Source organism: Schistocerca serialis, chromosome 2 (genome assembly GCF_023864345.2).
Source record: "Schistocerca serialis cubense isolate TAMUIC-IGC-003099 chromosome 2, iqSchSeri2.2, whole genome shotgun sequence".
Classification (NCBI taxonomy): domain Eukaryota; kingdom Metazoa; phylum Arthropoda; class Insecta; order Orthoptera; family Acrididae; genus Schistocerca; species Schistocerca serialis.
This window is the reverse complement of record NC_064639.1, coordinates 578,999,906-579,011,150: the sequence shown is the minus strand read 5'-3', so window position 1 is coordinate 579,011,150 and position 11,245 is coordinate 578,999,906. Positions and strand designations below refer to the sequence as shown.

At 42.7% G+C, this 11,245-nt stretch overlaps 1 protein-coding gene across 5 annotated transcripts in view; it reads right to left on the bottom strand.

Annotated features, from left to right (window-relative positions):
• Positions 1-420: 420 nt before the first annotated feature.
• Positions 421-11,245, bottom strand: part of LOC126457583 (uncharacterized) — a 273,738-nt gene continuing 262,913 nt past the window's right edge. For 3 of the 5 annotated variants that reach the window (XM_050094008.1, XM_050094013.1, XM_050094011.1), the window contains one exon: positions 421-1,267. In XM_050094008.1, coding sequence (XP_049949965.1) covers positions 1,216-1,267 — 52 coding nt within the window. In that variant the 3' untranslated portion in view covers positions 421-1,215. The remainder of the gene's footprint in view (positions 1,268-11,245) is intronic. The other 2 variants (XM_050094010.1, XM_050094009.1) reach the window with 1 other exon arrangement.

Sequence of the window (11,245 nt, the reverse complement as noted above, 5' to 3'; positions counted from 1 at the left end):
ACCAACGGCAAGGTCCATGGTCATGGGGGGGGGGGGGGAGGATGAAATGTTTATCCAACAAAAATACTTAACAATATTTTTAATAATATTGTAAAAAAATTAGTAACTATCAGTAGGACTCTGAAATTTCTCATACATGTTCCTGTCCTAATTTTTGAGAAACTAGCAATTTATAGTAGAAAAAAATTAATTAACATGAAATATTAGGAAGCAATCCAGACGTATTTACAAACGATATTACTTGTTAGGACTATACAGATACGAAAAATATATTTCAACTTAAAACATTCAAGGAGGCATTTTAAAAAGTCAAGGTTATTTTATGAAGCACATTTAAACACAAAATCGAGACTATGATTGTTTTATGAATGACACTCAGACAATACTATTTCCTCGTAATTTTTGTTGCAATGAGCTTTCCTTTTCTTGAATCTGGGTCATATTTTGCAATGGACATACAAATGCATTGCTACATTTCATCCAGAATAAATATTGCTAAAGGAAGATTATTCAAATTCATTTCATAGATATTTTTTATTAACATGATCCAACAGTGCTGGGGTTGGTTAACACTTGGTGAGTGACCATCTGGGACTTCCAAGCACTTTTGGCAAATGGGGTGCACTGAGCCCTTGTGATGACAATTAAGAAGCTACAGCGTCCTAAGTGAGAAGTAACAACTCCAGTCATAAAAACTGACAACAGCTGGGAGCATAGTTTGCTGACCACATGACCCTCCAAATTTGTGTCCTGTGATGCCTATTGCCCAAGGCTAACACAACAGTAAATCGGTGCTATTGGATCTTCCAAGGCCTGTTTCGATTGCGTTTATATGATCCAGAATAAAACAACTGCATACAAATGATAAATGAGTGCATTTGTAATATTTTGTGACACATAGTAATGATTCTAATTTTAGAACTGAAAAGGAATAGGTCCTAGTATATATCAAGATTATGAGTACTATCAGTAGACGGTCATTATAGTACTGGTGCGGAAATATGTAGTTGTAATAGCAACAGAATTTCCAGTATACACTATAAATTAATTAAAATAGAAAATGTTTTTTAAATTTCTGTAAGTATTTGTATTACTGCTACTTTTAACATATGATTTGACAAGCACTAAGCATATGAAGACATATTTTTACAGCAATTCTCAAGAGAACATCAAGAGGAAGACTGCATCGCTGACTCAAGTCTGTTTTGAGATCACTTAGTAATCACTTGAAGGTGAACATGGGCTTCTTGGTTCCTGCTGTTCAACACTGCAAAGAAAACAGAGAAATCAAGTTTCTAGACACAGATTATGAAGTATTTTAGAAATAATTTTTCATTTCTCAGTTATGTGATAAATGAAAAGCATAGTAATGTTGTCAGCTGGAGAGGACTAAAAACAGAAGCTTACTTGAGATCTATGCTTCTAAGAAACCACACAAAATATAGATGCAGATGTGAGAAGTAGAGGAGTACAAATTAAAAACAGTTAATGAAGAAGGAGTAAGAAGAAGAAAGAAGCCATAGTTAAAATAAAAAAACAACACATCAAAACAATAACTATGTGTGACTTTTTCATAACAAAAATGTAGTAGTATGTATGTATAAATTAGTAGTGTTTAGCTACATAATTTTAACAGCCACCCCTTGGAGCAAGTTCATAGCAATTCACTACATGTTTGTGGAAAGTTTTGAATTTTGTAGTGTCAGCTGCAGTCAGTAGAAAAGATGCTGTAAATTATGATGATTGCAGTATTATAGTTTTTAGAGGTCATAGAAAAAATGAATTATACAACTTGACATAAGTTGCAAAGATTTTTATCATGACAGTGCACAGCTAACAATAGATAATTTTTTTATATATGAGGACACAAATGAGTTATATGATTTTACATAAGTTGCAAACACTTCTGTCATAAATGTACACAGCTGACAACAGATAGTTTGTTTTATATATGGGGATACAAAAATTAACATTAGATCTTTTGCAGAGGTCACCTGAATCACAATACTCAGTTATCTATAGTAGAAAATTCACAATCAAATATTTAATTGGAAAAACGAGTTATGGTTTTTAAAAGATGTCTTTTAAAAACATTAGCTGAATTGATGTTTATATGTGATTGTCAGTTTTAAATTTAAAACACTTTCAGATAAATCAATATAAAACGTTTATCTACAAAATTATTATGTTAAAACTGCTTAGCACAAATATAATTGTGCAACAGATCTTATAGCAGATTAAGTTCTCTATTTGAAACATTGTTTCAAAATTATTACTTCAGAGACCGAGTTTTAAAAATTCTCAAGTGTAGCTGACAGGGAAAACTGATGAATTAACCAAACTGCAGTATGATGAGCTAACATAGAAAAATAAAGAAATTAGCATAATAATATATACACAGCAAGTTTTCTCAATAATCACTCTAATTCAATGCAGAAAACTTATACAAACAGCTCAAAAGATGGTCTACTGAAATATATACAAGAAAGAATTAAATGAATTTTCTGTTGGTCTAACCTATTCTATTCTAGAAATATCAAAACAATTAGCTCTGTTTCAGTCAAAGCTGTCACAAAGTGGATAATATTTTAAATAAAATTTTGAAAGCCAGTTATCCTGCAGATCTGTCTTCCTTATTCATACAGATAATAGAATCACTTACAGATCTTTCTTTTTCCTAGTTGTAATGCTTATTCTTGAGATTTATTTGAATATCCATTAATTAGTTTAGTTATTAAAATCGTACACAGTTCTGAAAAAGTTAACTTCATTTCCAAAAATACATTAATTTTAGGTTACCTCCTGTTTGAATTTAAGAAGGGCTTGTTTACTGAAAGTATCAACCATAGGATAAAATATTTAAATGGCAAAACATCACTATTAAATGTTAACATTTTGGAAGTATGATTAACAATTATTCTTTCCTTAAAATTTGTGTAACAGCAAGGAGACAGACATACAAAGGAGCTCCATCAGTTTATAAACAGATTAATGTTCTGAGTGAGATCAGAGACTAGCATTTTTCCCAAAGCTTTCAAATTACAGTTGCATCATGTTCTTCTGATATGGTAAAGATGTCAAAACTTTTACTGATAGAGAAATAACATTCTCTTTAGTGACAGAATAACATCTTAATCAATTTTTTTTGGATGTGTTCATAAGAGTTTTGTAAACACACAATTGTTTCTGTAGTTTCAGCATGAAGAAGGATAGCAAATAATGTAATCCTACTTACTGTGCATATATTGGGTGATCAAAAAGTCAGTATAAATTTGAAAACTGAATAAATCACGGAATAATGTAGACAGAGAGCTACAAATTGACACACATGCTTGGAATGACATGGGGTTTTATTAGTGCCAAAAAAATACAAACGTTCAAAAAATATCCGACAGATGGCGCTTCATCTGATCAGAATGGCAATAATTAGCATAACAGAGTAAGACAAAGCAAAGATGATGTTCTTTACAGGAAATGCTCAATATGTTCACCATCATTCCTCAACAATAGCTGTAGTCGAGGAATTATGTTGTGAGCAGCACTGTAAAGCATGTCAGGAGTTATGGTGAGGCATTGGCGTCGGATGTTGTCTTTCGGCATCCCTAGAGATGTCGGTCGATCACGATACACTTGCGACTTCAGGTAACCCCAAAGCCAATAATCGCACGGACTGAGGTCTGGAGACCTGGGAGGCCAAGCATGACGAAAGTGGCGGCTGAGCACACGATCATCACCAAACGACGCGCGCAAGAGATCTTTCACGCCTCTAGAAATACTTTTTTTTGGGTCTAATAAAACCCCATGTCATTCCAAGCATGTGTGTCAATTTTTACCTCTCTATCTACGTTATTCCGTGGTTTATTAAGTTTTCAAATTTATACTGACTTTTTGATCACCTGGTACATTACAGCAGTGTAGCGACAGGTCTAAGTCTTAGCGAAAAAGTAATAAGAATTGGTAAGTGAGCCACAAGAAGGAATCCATTAGTTACCACAGGCTGGAAGCCACCTGCCTGGCAACGCATAGGACAGAATAAATAGAAAGGCAAGCAGGTTGCTTAACGAAGGCAGCTGACCACAGCAGAAAATAGCACAGCACAGCAATAGCCACCGCGATGGACGAGGCGATGTCACTGCACCAGGGCTAGTCTCTGTTATGAACGTCATGACTAGCCACGAGTTTTAGGGGAAAAATATGTCTGAGAGAGGAGACGTGCAAATAGTGCTGTATTTTGAAGCAGAGCAGATTCGTCATTGACTCGTCATCGAGCCATCTTCTCCATATCGCCGCTGAGTTCTGTAGTACCACTATGATGCCAGAGCCACCTCAGGCTACAGGACAATAGAGCATTGTTGTTAGCAGCAGCCACAGATTCGAGTCCGGGCTGCAGCCCCTGTCTTGAGTGCAGTTCCTGGTGGGACTTGGTGCCTCAGCAGCGCCAGCCTGCCACTGTCGCTTGCTGCTGCCAGTACCGAATTCTAAGAGGAACTTGTTGCCAAACCACCAACTACTATCTGACTCCTGTGCAGGAGCAACGGGTCGAACCCCGAACAGAGCTGTCTCTGTGTCCCAGCCCGGTGAATGGCATTGGGGCACAGGGGGCTGAACAGAGGGCCACTGTCATCGTCAAGAGAAGAAGTGCGCTGCTGATGACACAACTGGCCTACTAAGCTGCCACCTGTCCATGGGCCTTCTGTCAGAATTGCTGGGGGTGACACAGCATTCTGGGTGGATACTGTCACCCATACCTCACTAATGGCCAGGGTCAACGAGAAGAGGCATGACTTCTTCCGTGGATCGCTAAATAATATGTACAGAAGCTAATTAAGACGCTGTTTTGTTGCCAAAGGTGTTTGACTGGGCCACTTCGACCCCACCACTCATCCTCCGCAGGCTTCAGTAGGAACGATGCACGAGTAAATTTGCAGGTGAATAGGAGCTGTACAGTGTGCAAATACTTAGTACGCAGAGCCGTCAGCTCCAGTAGCAACAACTGCTCTTACCCGGCTAAGCTCGGATGACAGCTATGCCTATGTCATTCCATACTGGTTCATTTCTATTGCAGAGTTCATCAGTCTTAGTGCCTGGCAAGTGGTGGAGTGCCAGACTATAGGGAACCAATGGCTCGGTGTTTTCAAAGGGAGAGAAACCTTGAGAAAGGGAGAACGTGCTGGCCAGGAAAACAGTCAGACACCCTCTGTAAAGGGGTAGGTCAGGACAACATGGGCAATGTGAGGTCTGCTGCTACCCTGTTGGAAGATTGGACCTAATGGCTAGGTGATATTCTGGCCATAACACCGTAGAAATGTAACAACTATGTTAACAAGAAGTACCAACACGCCAGTTGCTAGGCACATACGACGATGGCAAATACAATCTGGTAAATCAGTCCTCCTCGCATTTTCCACACTTGGACACGTCCATCGTAATGGTGTATTCAGATTCGGGAGTCGTCTGAAAAGAAAGGGTAGTGCTACTGTGCTGTCCAGTGTTGCTGTTTGTGGCACCACTGTTGGCGCACCTGTGTCTGTGTCGCATCACTTGAAGCTGCAACAGCTGTCACCGTGTTGGCAGTTCATGGTGCTCCATACATATACCTTGCTCCAGACGACATCGTATTATCCGTACGGATACTTGTCTTGTTGCAAGGAAACGTACACTCTGACTCAACGTCCGTGGAGTGGCTGCACAGTTATGCACAGCCGAGCAAACTGTATGTCTGTCGTCTCGTACAGCAGTAGCCTCGGGCGCTTGAGATCATGCATGGTGTTGAATACGGTCCTCTTGACACCATTGTTTTCCACATTCGCTTGACAATCGTAGGATCGCGATCAACGCGAGTAGCAATATTGTGGAACGATAAATTGCAGTCACAGTACGCTACGATCTTGCTGCTGATAAATGGCGACACGTGCAGGTAGACGTTTCCCGTTCTTCGCGAGGCACGTCATCTCGCAAACCAACAATATTCACCTGCGATTACTAAACGAGAAACCCTCTGCATAATCTTCCCTTAGTTATAGGGTAAAGGCGCTACCCCTGTCCACTTTGTGCGGTTGCCCTGAAAGCTAATAATCTACACTTAACGTCTGCAGGGTGACGCAAAATCCATTAATATTTCAAAACTCAATACCTCACGGTATAATGTAAGTAGACAGTTAAAAATTGACGCTCATGCTTGAAATGGCATCGGATTTTATTGAAACAAAAAAATTGCACAAAATTACCAACAGACAGAGCTTTGTATGACACAAAACCAGTAATTAGCATAACAACTGATTTTTAGCAAAGATGATGTTCTTTATAACAAATACTCAACTATCGGCTGTTACTCATTAAAAAAACGTGTAAGTCTAGGGGCAACGAGGTGAACAGCACTGCATGGCATGTTAGTAGGTATGGTGTAAAACTGCATCTCTAATGACGTCTGATGATTTCAGTAGACTTGCGACTTCAGGTAACCCCAATACCAATAATTATGCGGATTGAAGTCTGGGGACCTGGGAGGCCCAACATGACGGAAGTGACGGCCCAACACACAATACTCACCAAACGATGTGCGCAAGAGATCTTTCAAACGTGTAACAATATGGAGTTGAGCGCCATCCTCTGTAAGTCTTACCGGCCGGGGTGGCCTAGCGGTTCTAGGCGCTACAGTTTGAAACCGCGCGACCGCTACGGTCGCAGGTTCGAATCCTGCCTCGGGCATGGATGTGTGTGCTGTCCTTAGGTTAGTAAGGTTTAAGTAGTTCTAAGTTCTAGGGGACTGATGACCTCAGAAGTTGGGTCCCATAGTGCTCAGAGCCATTTGAACCATTTTTTTTCTGTAAGTCTTACCTTGCAGCAGGTGTTTATCAGCCAGGCTAGCGATGATGTGATTCTGTTAACATATCAGGGTACCTTGCACCCGTCACGCTGACAGTTTGAAAAGCAGCACCTCGCATTTCCTCGAAGAAAAAGGTTTCGATCACGACCGATGGGGTAAGTCAACCTCACACCGTGACCTTCTCGTCATGCAGTGGGGCTTCCATGACAACTCTACGATATTCTGCGGTTGTGGGTGTTAACAGATCCTTCGAGGGTGAAATGAGCTTCGTTGGTGCAGCACCATCTGTTGGCCGGTTTTTGCACTCATCTTTGGTTTAAGTAAAACCTCACGTCACTTCAGGCAAGTGTATCAAGTCTTACCTCTCTACCTACATTATTCCTTGAATTAACGCATTTTCAAATGTTAATGGACTTCCGGGTCACACTGGACATTTACATGACTACCTGCAATTAACGGTTAAGTGCCTTGCAGAAGATTCATCGAAACATTTTCATTCACACTATTTCTCTACACGGCTCGTGTTGTCTGTAGTTCAACCATGCCTAGACGGTCAATACCGCGGTTCGATCGCGTCCGTATTGTTATATTGTCCCAGAAAGGGCTCTCAACAAGGGAAGTGTCCAGGCGTCTCGGGGTGATCCAAAGAAATGTTGGTCGGACATGGAGGAGATGCAGAGAGACAGGAAGCGTCGATGACATGCCTCGCTCAAGTCGCCCAAGAGCTACTATTGCAGTGGATGACCGCTACCTACGAATTATGGATCGGAGGAACCCTGACACCAACGCTACCATGTTGATTAATGCTTTTCGTGCAGCCATAGGACGTCGTGTTATGACTCAAACTGTGCGCGATAGGCTGCATGACGCGCAACTTCACTCCTGACTTCCATGTCGAGGTCCATCTTTGCAACCACAACACCATGCAGCGCGGTTCAGATGGGCCCAATAACATGCCGAATGTATCACTCAGGAATGGCATCACGTTCTCTTCACAGGTGAATGTCGCATATGCCTTCAACCAGAAAATAGCACTACGGTCGCAGGTTCGAATCCTGTCTCGGGCGTGGATGTGTGTGATGTCCTTAGGTTAGTTAGGTTTAAGTAGTTCTAAGTTCTAGGGGACTGATGACCTCAGACGTTAAGTCCCATAGTGCTCAGAGCCATAAAATAGTCGGTGACGTGTTTGGAGGCACCCCAGTCAGGCTGAACGCCTTAGACACACTGTTCAGCGAGTGCAGCAAGGTGGAGGTTCCCTGCTGTTTTGGGGTGGCATTATGTGCGGCCGACGTACGCCGCTAATGCCACCCTCCGACCGATAGTGCAACCATATCGGCAGCATGTTGGAGCGGCACTCGTCTTCATGGACGACAATTCGCGCCCCCATCGTGCACATCTTGTGAATGACTTCCTTCAGGGTAACGACATCGCTCGGCCAGAGTGGCCAACACATTCGCCAGACATGAACGATATCGAACACGCCCGGGATAGCTGTATGGACGACGTGATTCAGCAACCACTCTGAGGATCTACGCCGAAACGCCGTTGAGGAGTGGGACAATCTGGACCAACAGTGCCTTGTTGAATTTGTGGATAGTATGCCACGACCAATACAGACATGCATCAATGCGAGAGGACGTGCTACTGGGTATTAGAGGTACCGGTGTAGACGGAAATCTGGATCACCTCCTCTGAAGGTCTCGCTGTATGGTGGTACAACATGCACTGTGTGGTTTTCATGAGCAAAAAAGGGCGGAAATGATATTTATGTTGGTCTATATTCCAATTTTGTGTACAGTTTCCGGAACCGAGGTGATGCAAAACTTTTTTTGATGAGTGTACAATATGAAATCTAGGTGTGCACTCTCCTTTATCAGTGTTTCACTAAACGCTACAAGTATGAACACAGATGACGAGACTATGGTTGTGGGTGCGTGTAATTAGGGGAATGTTGTTTTTTTCCCATTTCCGATTACATTCGTGAAGTGAGTCTTAGTGGATGGTTTTTTCTGTCTCCCGTCGCACAACTCCTGTGGTTTTACCTGTAGATACAGTGTGACTGTATCGGATCTGCTGTCGACAGCAGGCAAGCCTGTGAGTGTGCGCTTCACCTGGCTTGAGTGCTTCTCCACCCAGGTTGCAAGCTCATCCATGTGGATAGACTCTCACGCAAACAATTGATAAATATCCTGTTCCACTGTAGATATCGAGTAAAATAACGTGGCTCTTGTGCTGAAACACATTATCGTCCTGAGTGGCGGGCGACTCCATTCTCTGTTCCGAGGGGCGACCACCTCACCTCCCTGTCGCTGCCTACCTGCGCACTTACGGCGTTCTTGTTGGAAAATTTGGAAATTTGTGGTAAGTTTCTACTGAACCAAACTGCTGAGGTCATCGGTCCCTAGGCTTACACAGTATTTAAACTAAGTTACGCTAAGGACAACAACACACACACCCATGCCAGAGGGAGGACTTGAACCTCCAACGGGGGGAGCCGCGCGAAGCATGGCAAGGCGCCCTTAGACCGCTCGGCTACCCCGCGGGGACGTTCTCGTTGATCTCTCTTTACTACTAGGTGTCATAATTAAAGTGCAGCTGCCGGTCGCAGTGGCCGCTGGGCGCTACAGTCTGGTCGGCCGCGGTGCCGTGCGGTTCAAGGCGCTGCAGTCCGGAACCGCGGGACTGCTACTGTCGCAGGTTCGAATCCTGCCTCGGGCATGGATGTGTGTGATGTCTTTAGGTTAGTTAGGTTTAAGTAGTTCTAAGTTCTAGGGGACTAATGACCTCAGATGTTAAGTCCCATAGTGCTCAGAGCCATTTGAACCATTTTTTGCTACAATCTGGAACCGCGCGACCGCTACGGTCGCAGGTTCGAATTCTGCCTCGGGCATGGATGTGTGTGATGTCTTTAGGTTAGTTAGGTTTAAGTAGTTCTAAGTTCTAGGGGACTTATGACCACAGCAGTTGAGTCCCATAGTGCTCAGAGCCATTTGAAAGTGCAGCTACTCATGGACGTTCAATGCGAACTGTAATTATCGTATGGAAACGAAACTCGATAGATATGCTAATGTGTTAACGTGTAACCGATTTAAGCTGGAAAAAAACATTAGTTCGGGTTGTGGTCATCAGGTGTAAGTCTGGGGCAGTACACTGTATGACGATATGACATTCATGCTGTCATTTGAAAAGCCACAAATGGAGTGAATAGTATGCCTATCGAGAAGAGAGGCCGTGCGCCTGTTATTGAAACTGTTATGTGAACGGCATCAATTACAGTGGTGCACTGAAGGAGTATCGTCGACTGAAGGACTGAGGAGAAGCCCGATCTCATTAAATGGTTTAAAGAAGATGATAATGAAATTATAAAACAAAGGTGAGCTTGGTGTAGCACCTGTAACAGGTATCTGTTGCTGTAACTGACCTTGCAGCACGTGTCCCAGATAGTGTAAGAGCTCGTGCAGTGTCAAAACAAATGTACATCCCCTGATCAACAGTATAGAAAGTTTAGTGGTTTATTTTGCACTGGTGCTCGTCAAAGATACAGACGATGCTGCAACTGAGACCTCATGACCTGCAGCAACGGCAAGATTCTATGGAGTGATGGGGCACATTTTACACTACAGTGTGCAGTGAATACACAGAATGCCGAATTTGGGGTAGTATTAAAGCACATGTTGTGCACGAAGAGCCAATGCACTCGCCGTAGGTGACTGTGTGGTGTGGATTCAGAAGCACCTATACTCTCGGTCAGTTCCGTATCGAAGTGAATACAGCCAGAGGGCTTGTCAAATGTACCGTGACTTTGCACGTTATCGAGACCTCCTTTTACGGCATGCAATTCCTGCTTTGGAAGAGCGCAACAGTGTGGAAACCACTGTTTTCATGTCCCTCTTTATGCAACTTTCCATGAACGTATTGTCTCCAGAGGTTTTCTTGACACGTGGCCTGCAAGATCTGAATCCACGTGACTCTTCGCTCTGGAGATATCTACAAGAAAGCGTTTACCATGGATTCGTTCGTCCTCCACCCGATATGAAGATTAATATACAGGACAACGTTGTTCACATTCCACCGGAACTGCTGCGAGCAACTGTTAATCACGTAGTTTTACGGACGCAGCATCTCGTCGACGTTTCCGGTGTTATATTGAACAAAGTGTGTTAGTGGAGATTAATAATAAAGTCAGTATTACGCCTTTCTCACTTGTTTGGCCGTTTCTCCCCACGTCCCGTTCCTCAACCACTACGTACGGAAACATTTCTATATGTCTTTGTTGCATTCACAGTGCCAATTTGCACCTCGTTGCCAACACTTGAGGTAATATTTTGTGCATTCCGGCAGACTAGGTCAATTCCAGCAGGACAATGTGACCCGCCATGTGCATTCACAGTGCTAATTGGCACCCCGTTGCCAAAACCT